The sequence below is a fragment of the Lepus europaeus genome, chromosome 18 (assembly GCF_033115175.1).
Source record: "Lepus europaeus isolate LE1 chromosome 18, mLepTim1.pri, whole genome shotgun sequence".
Classification (NCBI taxonomy): Eukaryota; Metazoa; Chordata; class Mammalia; order Lagomorpha; family Leporidae; genus Lepus; species Lepus europaeus.
In genome coordinates this window covers 24,946,300-24,966,927 of record NC_084844.1, presented here as the reverse complement: position 1 = coordinate 24,966,927, position 20,628 = coordinate 24,946,300, and the positions used below count along the sequence as shown (strand labels likewise).

General features: G+C 51.7%; 1 protein-coding gene across 1 annotated transcript; it reads right to left on the bottom strand.

Annotated features, from left to right (window-relative positions):
• Position 1: 1 nt before the first annotated feature.
• On the bottom strand, positions 2–19,290 carry UBE2Z (ubiquitin conjugating enzyme E2 Z). Its single transcript, XM_062216730.1, has 7 exons — positions 18,865–19,290; positions 16,823–16,895; positions 14,194–14,381; positions 11,653–11,764; positions 9,168–9,280; positions 7,460–7,550; positions 2–3,156 (listed from the first exon to the last, which is right to left on the bottom strand). Exons 1-7 carry the CDS (start codon positions 19,185–19,187, stop codon positions 2,986–2,988), a joined length of 1,071 nt encoding a protein of 356 aa, XP_062072714.1. The 5' UTR covers positions 19,188–19,290; the 3' UTR covers positions 2–2,985.
• Between the last annotated feature and the right edge of the window lie 1,338 nt (positions 19,291–20,628).

The window sequence follows — 20,628 nt, the reverse complement described above, 5'->3', positions numbered from 1 at the left end:
TCCCCCAATATTTTATTTTTTAAAAGTGCCTTCACATTGCATCTTTATTGGAGAAAACCTCATTTATCCAGTAAGGATAACCTGAGTAACACAGAGAGCAGCAAGCACATATATAATGACTTGCACAGGTCATCTACAGGTTCACGGAAGAGGCGGGCCCAGGACGCAAGCTGTGTCTCCTGCCTAGATAGTCTGGTTTCTCTGCAGCTGTTAAGATAAAAATCAGAGCTTTGCTAATTAAAATCTCTTCCTTCTAACATGTTCTTTCTTAGTCACAGACCCTAACAGATGAGGGAATAATATTCAGAGACTCCTCCAGACTCTCCCGTAGAAGGTCCAGGCCATGAGGGAAACATAAGCCAGTGTTAGGTGGTGGCTGAGCTGGAGGAAAATGATGGAATTTGAAGGGACTCAATAGTGAAGGCTGCATCTTGGTTCTCAAATTCCACACTAGCTTTGCTTCCTCAACAGGGACCACCGAGCAGGTGCCTGTAACCTAGTGGTGGCTGAGGGAATCCCTGCCATTTTATACACACCTCATTCAACCTTCACCAACCTCAAAAGTGAAGTAGGTGTCCTTAATGTCACAGATGGCAAATCAGAGGAATTCACCAGAGGCCGCCAGCTTAGGCAGAGCGAAGCTGGAGGCCAGAATGACGACCCTGAGCCCAAGCTCTCCCTGTCAGTGCTTGGCATGGTGCAGGCTGGCAGGACACGGTGTTGTGTAGCCTTCTACACACGTGGTCAGCCAAGAGGAAAAGCCTCTGCCGGCAGCAATCTGGAGCAGGGGGAAGAGGCAGCCAGGGGAGAGGTTGGGAGTTAAGGCTTTCATAGTCTTCATGGTCTAAATGCTAAATCCCTAAGCAGCGCTGGCTTGGACACCCAATAGATTCTCCCCACTGACACGTCCTTCTCTTAGTTGGAGCCCATCTCTACCTTTATCTCTTTGTAGGACAAGGGTTCCCAGAGCATCAGAGTAGGTGCGGTCAAGATGCCACCCCCCATTAACTGCCAGAGCGACAGCCTGGAAGAGAGAAGGGCCCTCTCCTCCCCAGTGCTGGGCCTGCTCCTGCTCCCACCTCCTGACCCATCTGCAGCTTCCGGACAGTGCACTGAGCGCTCGCCTTCCCCCCACTCCCAGACGACTCCATGCTTTACTCCGATCCTCCCACACCCTCAGGCGCTTCCTCCTTCTGCCAAAACAAACTTTATTGCACCAAAAAGAAAAAAAAAAACTTCATTTATGTACAGATATAAAGACATCTCTGACTCCTGTGCATATATTTCCTAAACTCAAGATTAGGGCGTCAAAGTCAGGCTGCGATGCCAGACGTGCTCTGCCCCACAGCAGGGCCCGGGAGAGGATTGTCACTCGGAAGGTGGGAACACCTGAAATGGATGACTGCCAACACTGGGCCCACAGACGAGCGGTGTTCTAAGCCCTGGACTGGCTCCAGGAATGGAAGGAAACGAAGTGGGATCCCTCTGAGTCTGCGCAGGCCCTGCCTTCAGGCGTCCGAGATAAACTTGCGTTCCCAAGCCCACCATTCCCTGTCCAGCGTCACTGCTTCCTGCCCTTCCCCTTTACACCAGGAGAGTCCTGTGATCCCAGGGCAGCAGGCAGCAGGCACATGCCATCCTCTCCCGTCAGCACAGCTGGGTCCTGACTGCGGCCCTGCGTCACGTGCATCACCAACACCCCTCCGGGAGCCCTACCAAGGATCTGGAAGTGCAGGGAGAACACATCAAGAAGGGGAGGATGGATTCCCTCGATACCCAGTAGTACAGGGCACCCAAAGCACGTTTTTGTTTCTCTGAGCCAACCAGCTAAAGGATCACTGCAGCTAAATACAGACAGAAGCAACACAGCCAGGCAAACGCCCATCAGAGCCAGTGACAGAGAGCAGCTGGAGGGGGAAGGGAGAGGAGGGGCGGAGTCTCCAGAGTCCCAGCCCCAACCCCCTTTTGCCATCGGCTACCTTGCTCCCCTCAAATCCCTAGGGGTTGAAGTGAGGAGGGGGACCACAAGCTGGGCTGAGAACACGCAAGGACAGCCAAACAAAATACAGTAAGGACTAGCATCAGTCTTCCCCCTGCACCCCACCCCAAGAGAAACACCCTCATGGTGACTAGCATTTATGAAAATCTGCAAGAGACTATTCTATGTAGTGGCTCTAATCCCATACACACAGCAGCTGCCTGCGCTGGGAACTTTTCAAATCAGTGATTGCGGGAACAAAGAGGATCTTCAGCTTCTTACAACGCCATGCAGGCTTCACCAAGACCTTGGATCAGTCCCAGTCACATTTACCTTCTGTCTTGAACTGAGAAAAGGGTGAGGGATGGGAGCAGGGGAGAAAGGTGCTCAGGTGCCAGGTAAAGCTCACTGATCAGCAGCCTAGACTCCACCACTGTTCCTGCTCTTTGGTCTGTCTAGAACAGTGACTATAAATTAGGAAAAACAAAATTATGCTGGCCCATGGGGAAGGGGGGGGGGGGCAGGGAGGGGAAGGGCATTGGGAAGCCTGGCTTCAGGACTGAAGACAGACAGACAACCACCCAGACTGTTACGTGTCCCAGACAGCCCCCCACCCCGTGTTCCCTTCCAGACATCCCCATAAATCACGTGGGCACACCCCTCTTGGAATTACAATTTGTCTTCCACCCGGCCCTAAGGAGCTGGCCCTGTGGAGAGGTGTGTTGGTTGTTTTGTTTTTTCAGAGGCCCTCGCCCTAGGTGCTCCTGGGAAGGTACCTTGGCCCCTGATATGGGACAAACACAGCCCCAGATGCTCCGGCGCCAAGGAGGTCAGATGGGGAACAACTCCCACTCCCACACCCTGGGATCCGAGCTTGCTTGGTTGTTGCCATCTTGCGGGATGACGTCATTTTGGAGGGAGATACGCAGTGCCTCTCCATCCCTGGGGTGAGGGGAAGGGACTCTGCCGGACTTTCGAGTTGGGGGAAGGGGAGTGGGGAGGAGGGTCTAGACCCTCAGGCTCCCGTGCAGGTCCGTCTCTGTCCCAGACGAGCTGCTATCAGAGTCCATTTCGGCATTCTCATTATGGAGCCTCTCCAGCACTTTCTGACGAATCAGTCCCAGGCGCATCAAGAGGGACTGGTAGTCAAAGTGGCCCCGCTTCTCTCCAAAAGGGTCCTGTGGGGAAGAGACAAGGGGGGTGGAAGAGTCACGCCTGGGTGGCGCACCCTAGAGGGCACATCTCTGGGTCCATGTGAAACGCAAGCTCAGGGGCACAGTGGAGCACAGAAGTGCTCAGCAGCAGACAGCGTGTCTCTGTTCAGGAATTTATGCACTGTCCCAAATCCATCCAGCTTGGGCTGACATGAAAATGTTTGCATTTCTCAAAAGCAAGCCAAAATGCAGAAGGGGTACGGAGGACTTTATGAGACAGGTGATGTCAGTTTGTGGAGGGGCTTCATTTTAAAGAAATCTTTTAATTCCATTAGCCTTTTTTTTTTTTTTAAAAGACTTATTTATCTACTTATCTATCTATCTCAGTTACACAGAGAGAGGGAGAGACAGAGATCTTCCATCTGTTGGTTCACTCCCCAAATGGCTGCAACAACCAGGGTGGAGCCAGGCTGAAGCCAGGAGCTTCTTCCAGGTCTCTCAAGTGGTTCCAGGGGCCCAAGGACTTGGGCCATCCTCCACTGCTTTCCCAGGCTCATTAGCAGGGAGCTGGATTGGAAGTGGAGCAGCTGGTGCCCATATGGGATGGCTGGCATTGCAGGTGGTGGCTTAACCTGCTAAGCCACGATGCCAGCCCCATGAGCTTTTTAAAAAAGGTTTATTTCCATCTACTCAAAAGGTAGAGTGAGAGTGAGAGCTTGATTGATCTTCCATCTACTGGTTCACTTCTCAACTGTCCACAATAGCTAGGGCTGGGCCAGGCTGAAGCCAGGAGCCCATCCGGGTCTCCCAGGTGAGTGGCAGGGGCCCAAGCACTGAGCCATCCTAGGATGCTTTAGTAGGGAACTGGATCCGAAGCAGAGTAGGCAGGACTCAAACCAGCATTCTTTTATATAGGATACTGCTGTCCCAAGTAGCAGCCCAACCCACTACACCTCAACACCCTCCCAGTTCTGGAAGGATTTTACATGGTCTGAGGGGCTTCCGAAATGATCAAGATAGCAAGGGAAGAAAGATTCAAGACCAGGACTACGATTATTAAGTGTGCTGTTGTTTTCATTAATTTTTTTTTTTTGGGGGGGGGGGGGGCAGGCAGAGTGGATAGTGAGAGAGAGACAGAGAGAAAGGTCTTCCTTTTTCCATTGGTTCACTCTCCAATGGCCACCGCGGCCGGCGTGCTGCAGCCGGCACACCGCGCTGATTCGAAGCCAGGAGCCAGGTGCTTCTCCTGGTCTCCCATGGGGTGCAGGGCCCAAGCACTTGGGCCATCCTCCACTGCACTCCCGGGCCACAGCAGAGCTGGCCTGGAAGAGGGGCAACCGGGACAGAATCCGGCGCCCCGACCGGGACTAGAACCCAGGGTGCCGGTGTCGCAGGTGGAGGATTAGCCTACTGAGGCACGGCGCCGGCCTTCAATTAATTTCTAAAACCACAGAAGGGAAAAACTGTTCTTCATTCTCTATATTCATAAAAGGGCAATATGCTGTTCTAGGGTCACAAGCAGGTCTAGAACTCAAGAGCTGGCCCCCAGGTAAGCACCTTTGGGTCTCCCCGGAGACTACCCGTTACCACGTTCCTGTCTGGTTGCTGGGCATTGTTTCTGGGCCACCTGGCCTTCATCTTGGTCCTTGTCCTTCTCTATCAAAGGTCTCTGAACATTTCCCAGGAATATTTAACTGCCCTCAGGGTCTCAAAACTGATCATGGGTGGGGTAGAAGGCATGGAAACTGAGCCTAAAAGGCTATGTAGGGGCTCTCTGTGCGATCTCCCCACTTGCAGTTTTGCTCCTCCCACACACTGACCTCACGGTGGGTGCCAGCAGTCGGTATTAAGTCGTCCTGCAGGGCCTGTGTTCCCTGAAGGCTGAGCTCTACACTAACTCTGCAGCTGGCCATTCCCCAACTCTTCTGTCTTTGGCCCTTGGCTCCGTTTCCTCTATCTCCTTCCTTCCCAGATGCTGTTCTTCTCCCAGGTCCTGTCCCAGACCACCCCTCATCACAAGCTGTCTTAGACTGAACGCTGGTAGTGCTGCAGGAGGTCGGCCATGAGAAGCCCTCACGGGAAACACTGGGGCAGGTATCACTGGGGCACTCTTAGAGGGACCAGCGTTTGGGGCAGCAGCTGAGGGTTGCCTGGGATGCCCACTTCCCATTCAAGTGCTGGACGCTCCATTTCTGATCCAGTTTCTTGCTAATGCATCCTGGGTGGCAAGAGATGACAGCTCAAATACGTGGGCCTCTGCCTCCTCCATGGGAGACCTAGACAGAGTTCTGGTCCGGCTTGGGCTTGGCCCAGCCTTGACTGCCGTCGGCATTTAAAAACTGAAACAAAACAGCAGATGGGAGACCTCTCTCTCTTGCTCCTTCATGTAGATGAAAAGAAATAGGTAAACATTTTAAAACGAATGAAGCACTCAGGAAATAAGTTAACCCTGAGTTGGCCTTGCTTTCTGAGCTTAAATGAGGTAGGTGAGTGACAAGTCACTGAAGAAAGGATGGGGAAGTTACCAAGGGCAAAAACACCAGTGGAACCAAGACACCAAAGAGGGTACTTCAAAGCTTGCGAATGTGCATTAGGAAACAACTACACATAAATAAAACCATTTCTTGCACTAAAGCAAATTTAAAAAGAAAACAGCTTTGGGAAGGCAGAGAGAGACAGAGAGACTGATTGATCTTAAATCTGCAACAGCCAAGACTATGTCAGGTCAAAGCCAGGAGCTCAGAACTCACCCCAGGTCTCCAGGTGGTTAGGCAGAACCCAAGTACTGCAGCCATCACTGCTGAGTCCCAGGATGTACATCAGCAGGAAACTGAAACTGAGCAGCCAGGACAAGAACCCAGGTCTTGGATATGGGCCATAGGCATCCTAACCACTGCGCCTAACACTTGCCCCTAAACTTACATTTTAATCCTATTTTTTTCCTGAGCTTTTCAAAGTGTCCTTGTACTTCTACTGCGTTTTAGCAGGTAGGCAGAAATAAAGAAGGACTAGCATTGTGGCACAGTCGTTTGAGCCACTGCTTGTGACATAAGCATCCCATAGCAGAGGGGCAGTCTGAGTCCCAGCTGCTCCGCTTCTAATCCAGCTTCTTGCTAATGTGCTTTGGAAGGCAGAAGACGGCCCCTGCCACCCATATGGGAGACCAGGATGCAGTTTGGCCTAGCTCAGACTTGCTGTTGAGGTCATCTGGGGAGTAAACCAGAAGGAAGACCACTCACTTCTGTTTCTCCCTTTCTGAGGCTCTGCCTTTTACATTAATCAATCTTTGAAAGAAGATAAGGGGAGGGGAGGGGAGGGGAGGGGAGGGGAGGGGAGGGGAGGGGAGGGGAGGGGAGGGGAGAAAAAAGATAAGGCGAGTCGAGTCCATAGAGCTGGAGAGCCTTAAGGGATCTTAAGTCAATTATCCAAGTCACCCCATTTCTAAGCAAGACTACCAGCAAGTGACCCAAAGATACAAGAACTGATCCTCCAGGTCAGGCGGCCTCTCACTTTCTTACCAATCAGGCCATTTTTAATTGAGTGTATCTACAGTTTGGGGGAAAAAAAAACCCTCTAAATTGAGCCTAACTTCTACATTCTTATTGGAAGTGAAAGCACATGTCCCCAGTATAGGCAGAGAATAAACAACTGGCTACCACCTTTGGAGCAGCAATCTTTCAACATATGGCATATCCATTATTTCTCTGTCACTTTTATCCGTGAGCTCTTTGAGCCAGGGCTAGAATTCCAATAGATGACTTCCATAATCCTCAAGACTCCAACAGGACTGAGTGTTTTTGGTTTGACAAGACCACTGATGGGGCCAGCGCTGTGGCACAGCAGGTTAAGTCACGGCCTGTGGTGCTGGTATCCCACAGGGGTGCTGGTTTGAGTCCTGGCTGCTCTACTTCCAATCTAGCTCCTTGCTAATGGCCTGGGAAAGCAGCAGTAGAGGCCCAAATCCTTGGGCCCTTGCACCCACTTGGGAGACCCAGAAGAAGCTTCTGGTTCCTGGCTTTGGCCTGGCCCAGCCCCAGAAGTTGCAGCCATTTGGGGAGTGAACCAGTAGATGGGAAGATTTCTCTGTCTTTCCTCCTCCCTGCAATCCTGCCTTTCAAACAAATAAGTAAATCTTCAAACAAACAAGCAAACAAAATAAAACACTGACTCTAAAAGAGAAGGCATCCTAGCCTAGAAAGCAGGACAGTTCAGATTCTACTCATGAGGACCTACTTTATGCCAGGAACTCAGAACCGAGTCCGAGTGACTTGGGGCATTGCACAGGGTCTGCCGTGGGCTTCTGAATGAGCAGGAAGGGCTGCGTTACCTGCATGGTCTGGCCTTGAAGGTGCAGGCGATCTTTGCAGGCCACCTCATAGAAGTCGTAATACTCGAGAAAGGACTTCTCCATCACCCCTCTGGAACAAAAAGCAGAGAGGTTAGACACCTGGAGGAACGAGGTCGCCCCTTTCATCCACTAACCTTAGCGCCAAATAAACAGACAGAGTGCATGTTTGGTTTCCACAAAAATCTTTAAATGGAAAATGGAACAGCTGACGTCCCTCATACCTTAAGGTTCCCATACTACTCACCATTTGAATCTTGAATCTCACCTTCAACTCATGACTGGCTCAACCTTGGTGGTTTCCCATAAGCCATCCATAATCCTAAACATTACTTAAAATTCTCCTAGAAGTTTAACTCTGTTCATTCAGTGTTAGCACTTAGAAATAAACATTAAGAAATGCGTTTATTATGGAGTATTCTATACCTCTCTTGGCTGTAATACAGTACATCCAAGCCTTCATCAACTTGGGGTCTCTAAAGGTGGGGCTGCCTCCCCCATCAGATCTGCACTCTTCAGAAAGAGAGCCGCTCTTGAGCTCCTTTTTTATTTATTTACTGAAAGGCAGAGTGACAGGGAGAGAAAGACAGATCTTCCATTTGCTGTTTCACACCCAAATGCCCACAACAGATGGGGCTGGGCTAGGCCGACGCCAGGAGCCAGAAATTCCATCCTGGTCTCCCACAAGGGTGGCAGGGACCCAAGCACTTGAGCCAGTATTTGCTGCTTCCCAGGTACATTAGCAGGGAGCTGGATTGCAAGAGTAGCCACGACTTGAAACAGCACTCTGATACGGGAGGTGACACTGCAGCAGTAGCTTAACCCACTGTGCCACAATAAGGCCCTCTCTGAGCTTTTCTTACTTAGCCACATGCATTTTTAAAAATATTTATTTATTATTTATTTATTTTAATTTATTTGACAGGTAGAGTTACAGACAGTGAGAGAGAGAGACAGAGAGAAAGGCCTTCCCTCCGCTGGTTCACCCCCAAAATGGCCACCATGGCCAGAGCTACGCTGATCCGAAGTCAGGAGCCAGGTGCTTCCTCCTGGTCTCCCATGCAGGTGCAGCGGTCCAAGCACTTGGGCCATCCTCCACCGCCCTCCCGGGCCACAGCAGAGAGCTGGACTGGAAGAGTAGCAACCGGGACTAGAAGCCGGCACCCATATGGGATGCTGGCGCCACAGATGGAAGATTAACCAAGTGAGCTACAGCGCCGGCCCCCCCTATTTATTTATTTGAAAGTCAGAATTACAAAGAGAGACGGAGAGACAGAGAGACCAATCTTCCATCTGCTGGTTCACCACCCAGGAGGCCACAACAGCCAGGGCTGGGCCAGGCTGAAGCTAGGAGCTTCATCCCGGTCTCCTACACTGAGTGGGAAGGCCCAAACACTTGGGCCATCTTCTGCTGCTTTTTCCAGGCCACCAGCAGGAAGCTAGATCAGAAGCGGAGCAGGCAGGATATGCAATAACACCCATGTGGGATGCTGGTATCCAGGCAGCAGCTTTACCTGCTACACCACGGCAGTTCCCATGCTCCCTCTTTAAAAAGCATGACTACCTCCCCCCCACCCCCGCCACGTCTTCTTCTGGTTCTCCACAGCAGATTTTGCCACAAAGGCCCTCAAAAATATAAACCACCTCAATTTCCAAAAAGGTGTACCAAGTGGTCCCTCGTGACACGTACCGTAAGGGCTCTGGGCAGGGACATTTTCCTTCCATCATGTCACAGACTGCAACTCTGATGGTCTCGTGCCGGATACATTCATTGTAGTTTTTGCTATCTCCTGGATGCCTCTCCTGTAATGTGACAAATGCCATGGTATCAAGCACAAAAGAAGAAAAGCTAACAGAAGACTTCAGGATCAGTATGGAGTGTGTGATCCACACACACCAACTAAGAGGATACCTTTCCCACTATATGGGAAAACCCTGAAGAACAACTATTCACACACCCCTCCCCCCACCACTGTACACCAATCCCTAGCCTCTGCTACACATAGCACAATCTCTAATAAGCAATCTAAGACCCATTAAATATTCCAGAACCTGATGTGAAGGCCTATCAGGTAAGAATTAAGTGGAAAATAACCAATTTAAGAGCAATGGTGGGATTAAAAAGCTGTAAACGATGTTAGCAGTCAGTGTGGAAAACCTCTGGGTATTCACACATAAAGGAAGCTTCTTGCTGAACTCCCTCACACATCTGTATGGTTCCACCACCACTGGATCAACTGTACAACCGAAACTTTCAAAGGAAACACTCCCAACTCTGGTCTAGAAAGCTCATCTGCGCGTGTGCTGTGAACATGGGAGACGGCCTCCTCTCCTGAACGCTGCTCTTGTTTTCTCACTGTTCCTCCTGCCTCCAATTCCAGCAGCTCAGAATGGCTGCCGCTGAACACGTACATTTCCAGCCCACCACCATGGTTTCTGAAACCCCGGAGGGCAAAGTATGGATTTTAAACTTCTGAGGGAAACCATCACATTCAACATGTCCAGTAACCATGTGAACTGCCACTCTGAGATAGGAAGTTTTCAGTTTAAAAACTAAACTGTACCATCTTCCCACATTATCTTTGTGAAGCCGGATTCCTAGTCACCGCTGTGAGAAAAAACAAACAACATGTGAAAACAGTGGAGAAAAGCCGACAGGAGTGGTGAGGTTCAATCTGATTCCAAGATTTGCAAAGTCGTGCAGTGCCCAACATGTGCAGACACATCCTTTAAGGAATTATAATTATTTACTAAAGAAGCTGTTTAGATCCAGCCACTTCATAAAAGGAAGTTTGATATTTTTCACCTGGAGAACTGCAGAAAAATTGTAAAACATCATGCACGTGTGCATCACCAAACCTGGGACACTAAGCAGCAAGCACTCCTGAACTTCCAAAGCGGGGAAGACCTAACAACCAGCTCCTCGATTAGCCAGTCCACTACCACTACTTCCCACTCCTGAAAGCAGCTACATCATCTGTTTGGAAAGGACGGTTTAGAGATGCATTTCTGTTGGAAAGAATATCTATTCAGGTCTGTTACAGAAGAATGATCAACTTCAGTGCTACCTTGAGTAGCTGTTTTAAGCACCAAGATGGATTTTGAGAATATCACTGCAATTTTTTTCAGTACTCAAGAACAATTCAGGAAAGCACTTTGGACTAGTGGTAGAACTTGGCCTCAGGTACACATCCAGGGTCCTGCACTGATCAGTGTGTTCTTGTGAAAGTTAATTAACCTGAGCCACTACTGCCTCACCTGAAAATGGGCATGACAACATCTCACAGTAACTTTAGCATGACAATTAAACAAGAAATTATACATAAAAATTTGACACTGTCCAGCGTATTTGCATGACATATCCTTGGAAAATGTGATTTTTTTTCGCCTTCTGACAGTGTTGACTAAAACATTCCACCCCCGGCTCAGGACTGGCAACGCTGCTCCGCAGGATAACGGCACTTGCTACTTCTGGTAGAGCTGCAGGCTGGGCAGTGTTCTTAAGGGAACACCCCAGACCACAGGTGCTGAAGAACCCACTGGCAGCAACAGCCCCAGAGCAGGCTCAGAATTCATTTCCAAAAGACTCCACTGACTTCCACACTGTAGGTTAATCCAAGCGCAATACTTACTAGTGTTACTCTAAGTCTTTTTTTTTTTTTTTTTTTTAATTTTTGACAGGCAGAGTGGACAGTGAGAGATAGAGACAGAGAGAAAGGTCTTCCTTTTTGCTGTTGGTTCACCCTCTAATGGCTGCCGTGGCTGGCACACTGCGGCCAGCGCACCACGCTAATCCGATGGCAGGAGCCAGGTGCTTCTCCTGGTCTCCCATGGGGTGCAGGGCCCAAGCACTTGGGCCATCCTCCACTGCACTCCCTGGCCACAGCAGAGAGCTGGCCTGGAAGAGGGGCAACCGGGATAGAATCCGGCGCCCCAACCGGGACTAGAACCCGGTGTGCCGGCGCCGCAAGGCGGAGGATTAGCCTGTTAAGCCACGGTGCTGGCTTACTCTAAGTCTTTTAAATGAAACAGGTCATCATCAAGGAGCAGGCATGCCAGCCCTATTTTTCTCCTACAGTGGCAATTAGGATACACAACAACTGTGCCGGGTCAAAGAAAGATCTCCCAAAACACCTCCCATTCCACACCCCAGAGCTGGGCCCACCTGGCCTTACCTGTTCAAAGCCAGGCTCATTGTGGTAAGGGTTCTCAGTCATCAGGGACTGGATGGAGATGAGCACGGAAGAGATGCTCTGGGCTGGGCTCCAGGCTGGGCCAGTCCACGTACTGTAAACATAGCCGAGGGAAGGGAAAAGGGTCAGGTGGAGAAAGACCAGGGAACATGCCCCCTGGGCTTGAGAGCAGGCAGTGACTCACCCCAAGTAAGTTTCTCTTTTACTAACAACACTCTGGAACTTCCCAGCCTGTCTCATCCTCACTCACCAGCAATCAGTCAGCTGCCTAATCCTGTCATGTGGAAAAGAAAAGGGGCCATGCAAGCAAGAAACTGTGATAGAATTTTCTTTGGGTCCAAAAAGAACAGCCAGGGAAGGTTAGAGATGACACCACCAAAGAATGAGGCAGGCAAACAGCTCCAGAGCTTTAGACACCAACCTCTGTGGCTCAGAGAGAGCTTCCTGGCTTACGGCTGGCAATGCAGGTTGTGAGCGGAAAGACAAGCTGAGCACAGAGGCTCACAGCCATCTGGGGGGGGGGGGGGGCACCGAGTTCTGCATCAAGCATTCCCTGAAGACTACACAAGTCTGCTGGGACAGACAGGCCACAGCGGCTCTGAAAATAATATACGGACAGCATCTTGACTATGAAGAGAAATACCAAAATTGCTCCTCTTTCATAAACCTGAGCCAGCCTTAGGGAGGAGCATCTTGGATAGCAATGGTTATTTTCCTTTAGCTCATTCCTTCCCAAACTGAAGAGATGGCACCAGAGCTGAGCCACGACTGGCTTTGCGTTAACTGGCCCCTGTCCTCCCCGAGTCAGCGAGCTGTCAGTGGTGACTGGGTCAGAGGTGCATCTGAAGTGCCTCAAGCTCCTCTGCCCAGCACTGCTCCCCCAGGGACCCTACACCTCCTTCCCTCCCCATTCAGTATTTGGGGATTCAAGTCAACAGGGTCAATTCTCGTGCAATTTCTTCGCTCAATCTGCCCAGTACTTTGGCCTATGTAGGGAGGAAAGGAATGAAGCTGGTACAGCTAACACAATACACTAAGAACATGTGGAAATTCTCTATTCCGAGTCTTCAGGATGCTTCATTTCTACCCAACACACTTCTGCCACTTTTACCTGACCACCCGACTCCTCCTGTTCCTATTGTGTGCAGTGTCTGCTTAAGATAGTCTGTACATTGGCCTCATGAGGGAGAAGCTACACCAAAACACTTTCGTGAACAAATTACATGCAGAAGCCAATGATTGCATTTCCTGGGGCCGGCGCTATGGCGTAGTGGGTAAAGCCGCCACCTGCAGTGCTGGCATTACATATGGGCTCCAGTTTGAGTCCTGGCTGCTCCACTTCCAATCCAGCTCTCTGCTATGGCCTGGGAAAGCAGTAGAAGATGGCCCAAGTCCTTGGGCCCCTGCACCTGCGTGGGAGACCGGGAGGAAGCTCCTGGCTCCTGGCTTTGGATAGGCACAGCTCCAGCCAACTGTGGAGTGAACCAGTGGATGGAAGACCTCTCTTTCTCTCTCTCTGCCTCTCCTCTCTCTGTGTAACTCTGACTTTCAAATAAAAATAAATCTTAAAAAAAAAAAAAAAATTTCCTTCCCAACACAGTTTCATGTGGATAAACACCACTGTCCTACCAGCCCAGACAATTACGAGATGAAGGATTTCTTTAAGGGCAATCTGCCACAACCAGAGCAGAATGTATTCCTGGATTTGAGAGAGTTCTAGAACAATAAATCCTATTTTAAGTTTGTTTCAGGTGCCTCCCCCTGCCACAAACCTGGAAACATGTTGGACAGGAAGAAAAACAGGATCATCCATCTGGGCAACTTTCTCAACTTCAACCTGTACTTGTTCTCCACCCCAGGGGAATTCAGATCACAGTCCAAAATATGCAGGAAGACATTTCCATCCTGAATTCTGAACCCACAAAGACTCTTAAAATGGAATGAAGGGAACTCCATGGATCAAAATCTCAGCAGCACTCAACAGAATGACAAACTTAAGACTTCTAGGGTCTGTATCTGACGACTTCCAATGGCAGACATTTTTTATTCAATTGTCAAACACCACAACGATTATCACTACCACTACTCACTGAGACCTGGAAGTGAGACCCCCCACAGCCTTGCTCTGTCCAGGCGAGAGGAAGGCCTAATGCCGTTAGGGAGCAGCTCTTGAACCAGACGGGCACCTGCAGCACTAGGAGGGCTTGTGAAAAGACAGATGGGGGGCCGCCCCAAGGCTGCTGACACAGCAGGGCTGGGGTGGGGCTCCCAAACCTGCAGATGCTGCTTCTCAGGAACCCCACTCCGAGAACCACTTTACAGCACCTCTTGTATGGAAGACATGAACGTTTCTCCTTTGCATCTAGAATGATACTAGTTAGTACCATCCTGGGGAGAGCTGGGAAGAGAGTCATGCAGTTATTTTCTGTTCCGTGGTTCAGACGAGGAGCCCTGGCTGATGAGGCTGACCTGGCATGATTATTTGCTAACAATCAACTTGGCCACTTAGAAGTCTCCTCTTACCCTAGAATACTCAAGCAGACCTTCCCATTGCGGTAGAAGTTGGGGTTAAACCTCACTGTGTTATTGCCCGTTGTCATCAGTTTGACCCGAGGTGGGTGGATGGGATAGTCGGGTGGACACCGAAACACGAACAGGAAGAAACCCCCTTCATAAGGAGTGTCAAATGGGCCTGTGATCAATGCATGGATCTGCAAAATAAAACCCCATCTCAAAATCGTGAGGTGATGCTCCCTCCCCACCCGCCCCTCCTGACCCTCTGCCTGCGACCCATGCCAGGAGCAGGCCCAGTCCAGTATCCATATTCTCACCATGCCCAATAAACACCCTGTACTCACTCACACTAACAAGTACTCTGGATTCTGAAGAAATCTCATTACAGCGGCACAGCGTCTTAGGGTTTGAGCTGAGGTGAGACCTGATATATACCTGATATATATGCAAAACCACCCTGGGTAGGTATCCCTGGAAACTCCCTCAAAGCCTGGCTTTTTGTGTGCACCTCCTTCACCAGTGCTATGTACAACAAGCGACTAGGACATCAACGCTCGCAGTACATACCTAGCAGCTTTAAGAGATCCATACACGTTTCTGCAGAGCACGTTGTTTGGATTTGCCTAGGTTAAATACACCTATCATGCAGCTACACCCTGTATTTATGTTGCACAAGGGAGAGGTAAGAGGAAGGAAAAGAAAGACTGGAGGCCACAGCACTGGAGCCAGTAACGGGGAGAGTGGAGGGCTGTGATGGAGGCAGGCGGTGTCTCCTCGCTTCCTCCACACAGGAGCTAGCCTGCTGTGGAAGGTGTGGCTCAGGAGCATCCACTGTGTCAAAGTACAAGGAAAAATGGGGAAAATTCAGGGCCCAAGCAGAGCTATCAGGTCATCCCCAGAACTTCCCCAACACTGTTGGTTAAAAGAAAAAAAAAGACAGCAGCTCTTTTTATTTTTTTTTGACAGGCAGAGTGGACAGAGAGAGAGACAGAGAGAAAGATCTTCCTTTGCTGTTGGTTCACCCTCCAATGGCCGCTGCGGCCGGCGCACCGCGCTGATCCGATGGCAGGAGCCAGGTGCTTCTCCTGGTCTCCCATGGGGTGCAGGGCCCAAGCACTTGGGCCATCCTCCACTGCACTCCCGGGCCACAGCAGAGAGCTGGCCTGGAAGAGGGGCAACCGGGACAGAATCCGGCGCCCCAACTGGGACTAGAACCTGGTGTGCCGGTGCCGCAAGGCGGAGGATTAGCCTATTGAGCCGTGGCGCTGGCCAACAGCAGCTCTTAAAACACTAAATTTTCTACCTCCACAAACCATTCGTGAAGATTTTCCTTCCTAAAGGGAAGAAAACCTGAACTGATTCCGTTTGTTTCTTCCTCTACAAAGGTTCCTAGGCACGCAAGTCTACTTAGACTCTGCAGCAGGAGGAAAAAGGACACCGTGATATGCCTTGGTCTCTAATCCCGACCTTGGCCTGGGGACACCCCAGAGTATATTCTAGCCCCAATCATGTGAATAACAAATTCAACTGGGGGGCCGGCACTGTGGCTCACTTGGTTAATCCTCTGCCTGCCGCGCCGGCATTCCATATGGGCACCGGGTTCTAGTCCCGGTTGCTCCTCTTCCAGTCCAGCTCTCTGCTGTGGCCTGGGAAAGCAGTAAAAGATGGCCCAAGTGCTTGGGCCCCTGCACCTGCATGGGAGACCAGGAAGAGGCACCTGGCTCCTGGCTTCAGATTGGCGTAGCTCCGGCCATGGCGGCCATTTGGGGGGTAAACCAACGGAAGGAAGACTTTCTCTCTGTCTCTCTCTCTCTCACTGTCTAACTCTATTTGTCAAATAAATAAAATTCAATTGGTTCCAATAGGGCATCACTTCTAGGACCCCAGGGGTCAGCATATGAACGCTAGTATATGACTGAGGACAAAGTGTCCCAGGAAAAACATTCTGAAGCACATTAAAAAAAAATCTAAAGGAAAGCCTATTCAAAACAAAGACAGATAAAACAACAAAACAAAATCTGAACTTTTACTGTAGGCATTTTCACTTAAAGACCCGTAGATGCAGAAAAGTGGTCAGCTTCTGAAGGCAGAGCAACGACAGAGAACGCGACTCACGCACTAGGGATCTCTGGGTGGGGATGACAGAGATGCTCTTTGAGGTGGGAGAGTCAGCAGCAACCTGACCAGGACAGGAGCCGGAACAAGGCCCTTTAATCACAAATACTCAGTCAAGCGCAGCCTCTCCCTGACCTTTCCTGCTTCTGCTTAACACTACCACAGTTGAAGTCAGGAGGGGGAGACGGGCAAAGAGCTGGGCAGTACAACATGCAAGGTGACCAGGTAACTTCACCCAGCCTGGCGCACTCTGACAGTCAGAAAGCATCCTAACAGCGAAACTCAACAACGCACATCGGCTGGGATTTTTCCAGCCACTCACTGCCTATCAGCACTGTGACAGACACCTGCTGCAGGCTCTGCTTCACCTCACTGTGTGACCTTGGCTGAGCCACTCACTCTCCCAGGGTCTTCACTTCTTCACCTGCCTAATCAGAGAGGTGAGCTGAATAATCTTGTATACTCTCCCAACTTTATGGTTCCAATTTCCCAAAGCCCCCTGGCTCCCCATCAAGTTACATACCTTGGTCATGTCAACAGTATCCGGTACGACGAACATTCCCGGAGGAGGCTCCTTATAAATGGACATGATATCCCTGTGTAACACCAAGAGGAGGCGGGGGAACGAGTGAGGGGAGGGGAAGGGGAATCCCTTGAGCGGGACAATTGTTATCGCCTCAGTGAGGCCAGGGTTTGAGAAAGTGGCGCTTGGTACCACAAATGTTTGCACTGTCTTGTTGGCTGAGATCCTCAGCTGAGTACTTGTCAGGCAGGCAGAGAGCAAATTATCATCAAAGGGACATTGTTTCACCAGGGGGAGGTTAGGGAAAGGAAAGAAAAAAAAAATCAGAGATCCCAATGTTATCAGATGTCACCCTGGAAAAGCCACATCCCATTTACTCTCACTTCCTCCCACATGGCGACTCATCCACTTCCCACCTCCGAGGTTCCCAGGTACTACGGCAGACACCACACGAGGATTTTTTAAAGAAACTCTGAAGGCTCAATCAACTCCACTAAAAAATCGAATTCCATAACCCATGCAACCTCCCATGTGCAGCAGATGACATGAAACAAGTGAGCCAGTGAGGAGCAAGACCATCACGGTGGTCTTCTAGCTCAGGGGACTAACAGAGCGGAAGCTTCTCTGGGTTGGGGGAGGAGGACCCTCTGAAACTGCTCACCAGCTCCTATCTAGAGGATAACATGTGGTGATTACCGCAGATGACAGGATGTCAGGGACACGGCTCACCAACTGGAATGGGCTAGCTGAGAGCAGGGGGCTAAAGGACATTCCAGGTAGGGAAAAGGCCAGGGACTTGCTAGGGTAGGCAGGAATGTGAAAAGTACAAACGTGGCAGAGCAAGGAAAGAAGTTTTAGGCCGAACTCAACAGTATGTCAGGATCAGAAGACTGACAAGAGCAAAGGAGTATACAAGAGTTGAGGGTCAAGTTTAAGTTGGGGGTAGCAAAGCCCAGAGCTGGTATCCTGTGTCAGGCACTGTGCCAGGTGCTTTACACACACTGTCCTGCTGAACTTCTATCACAACCTTGAAAAGCAAGGAGAGAGACAGATGAAGGAACTTGGAACCTGGGGCTGCACCTAGGGGGGAGGAGGAGGAGGATCGTGATGGGAGTGTGGGCAGCAGTCTGGTCACCTGGAAACAGATTTCAGGATTCACCGCAGCTACACAGTACTACTCTCTTCCTTATGTGATGGGTACCAGGCTATGCACTTCTGCAAAACATTTTATCTACGAAGTGATATTATCTCAGATCAGTCACCCAAGAAATAAGCACAGAAAGGACTTAGGCCTTTGTTCCTGTAATTGAGCCGAATATATTTGCTTGAGAAAAGTAAACCAAACAATCCAGGTGCGTGGGTGAGGAAAACCCGTAAGAAAGAAGGTCCTGAGTGGGATCTTGCAATCCAGAGAGACCCGGGGGTGGGCGGGGGAGGGGTGCCTGAGTGTCCCGAGCAGGTGTGAGACTGGAAAAGGGGTTCGAGGGAAGATCTGGGTGAGCCAGGGAACCGACCTAGACCTGGGAAGGTACTAACTAGGAGGTGGCTGGAGATGCAGAGATAAGGGAAGGAATGGCTGGAATCTAAGGCACGGTAAAGCCAGCTAGGTTATGTGTTAGAAACGGGGCTCCCGAGGGCACGAGGGGGACCCAGGGGTGGGGCCTGTGGGCAGCATCTAGCCGGGCCGGGGTGGGGAAGCAGGAGGGGGTGTCACTGAAGCGCCAAAGGGTCGGGTTTCGGGCGGGAGGCAGGGGGTGGGGTGGAGGTGGGGGTGGGGGAGGGTGTCCGGCTCCGAGATGCAGGGCTGGGGGAGGCTGCCGAGGGGCGGGGTCCGACCTGGGCACACGAGGAGGGGATAGGTGCTTGAGGGGGAGAAGAGACTTGGACCCCGACGCTCCCTGCGGGCAAGACTTGGGTTTTGGAGCCGGGCCGCCGCGAGGCAAGCGCAGCGGGCTGGGGGTGAGTTGTAGTGGGAAGGGGTGGGGGGCGGGGAAGGTCGCGCCCCGGAGCTCGGGGCTGGAGGAGGAAACACCCCAGCTCACCGCTTGATCCGGAGTAGACACTGCGGCGCGGTTCGCTCGCCGTCCCAGTCAGAGCTGAGCGTGGGGTCCCAGTGGCTAAGCAGCGCGGCCCCGTGGGCAGCGGCCGAGGGCGGGAGCCCCGGCAGCGGAGCCAGGCCGCTCCCCGGGCCCCCGGCCCCGCCCGCCGCCGCCGCCGCCGCCCACACATCCGGCAGGAAAGGCGGCCCGAACCCGCCGCCGCCGCCGCTAACGCCAACAACGCCAGCGACGCCGCTCGCCCCGGGGCCCGCCGCCCCGGCGCCTGCCGTCGCCGTCGCCGCCTCTTCAGTCGGACTCTCCGCCATCGCTGCTTCGCTTCCGGGACTGCTCGGCAGCACGTCCGCCGACCAGAGCGGCCGCTGCTCCCGCCCGCTCTCGCACCACCGAGAGCCGGGCCAGAGTGTCCCCACCCTCCGCTTCCACAGCCCGGGCGGCGCTGGCTCCGCCCACCCCCGCCCCGACCAGCGAGAGGCGCTCTGCAAGAGCGTCCACCCCCGGTCCTCCAGGGCCGGGCGGGGGCGGGTTGGGGGGGGGGGGACTAGCGGGCCGCGCCGAGGGTTCTGGGCCCGCAGTGGCCGTGCTCCGTGCGGGAGCGACGGAGAGCCCGATTGCGTGGAAAATGTTATTTTCAGATGCTGAAACGGGGAAAGAAAGTTTAAAGAAGCGGCGGAGTGGGCTGTAAACTCCTTGTTTACCGAGAGGGAAGCGGAGACGTGCGTCTGGGACGGGACTGGACGTAGGGCGCGCCGCGGAAGAGGTGACCGCCTGCGGGCCCTTCGCGGGCGCGAGGCTCCGTGGCCCAGCCTGGCGCCCGGCGCCGTCATCCGCCCAGAAAGAGGAAGGAGTCGGGACTGCACGCGAGAAGCGGCCTCTCTTGGTTGAGCGTTGGTCTGAAGGCCCCACCGAGGGCCAGGCGCTGCCCTGGGGATGGAGCAAGAACTCGAAGGAAGAAAGAGCAGGCCTCCCGACTTTTCCTGCCCGCAAATCCTTAAATATACAAGAACCCAGGGAATGCGTATAAATCCTAAGAGGATTCCTTAGGGCTTTTCTGAGATCTTTCAAGTGAAAAGTAATCCTAAGGACTAAGAAAAACAGAGGCCTTCCAAGAAAAACTTTGCTTCTCCCTAGCAAAAATTACAGGCTGATGACCATCACCCAGAAAGCAGTAGGGCCAGACGTGTTTCCGATTGGAGAGCCAGGGCACGGGTAGCCGCCAGTAACCAAACATAGTGATGTTTCTTCAGAAAAGTGTATGAACAGCCCTACTAATCTGGGCACGTTTACGAACATTGGTACTAAGGCGGGGAGCGTCACTTTGGATCACACTTGCTGCCAGATGTGTGTCTTAAAACAGGAGTTTGGTTTCCAGAGCTCTGAATTTCCAGTAGTGCACCGTGGCCCTGAATGATCATGAAACAGCTAAAAAGTTACTTCCCTGACGTTTCTTGAGTGCTTCTATATCCTGATACTTTTTTTTTTTTTTTTAAAGATTTGCTTATTTGTGTGTGAGAGAAAGAGCTCTTCCATTCGTTCATTCACTTGCCAAATGGCTGCAATGGCTGGAGTTGAGCCGATCAGGAGCCAGGAGCTTCTTCCAGGTCTCCCACGCGGGTACAGAGGCCCAAGCACTTGGGCCATCTTCTACTGCTTTCCCAGGCCATAACAGAGAGCTGGTCAGAAGTGGAGCAGCCGGGACAGGAATCAGTGTCCCTATGGGATGCTGGTGCCGCAGGTGGAGGCCTGATC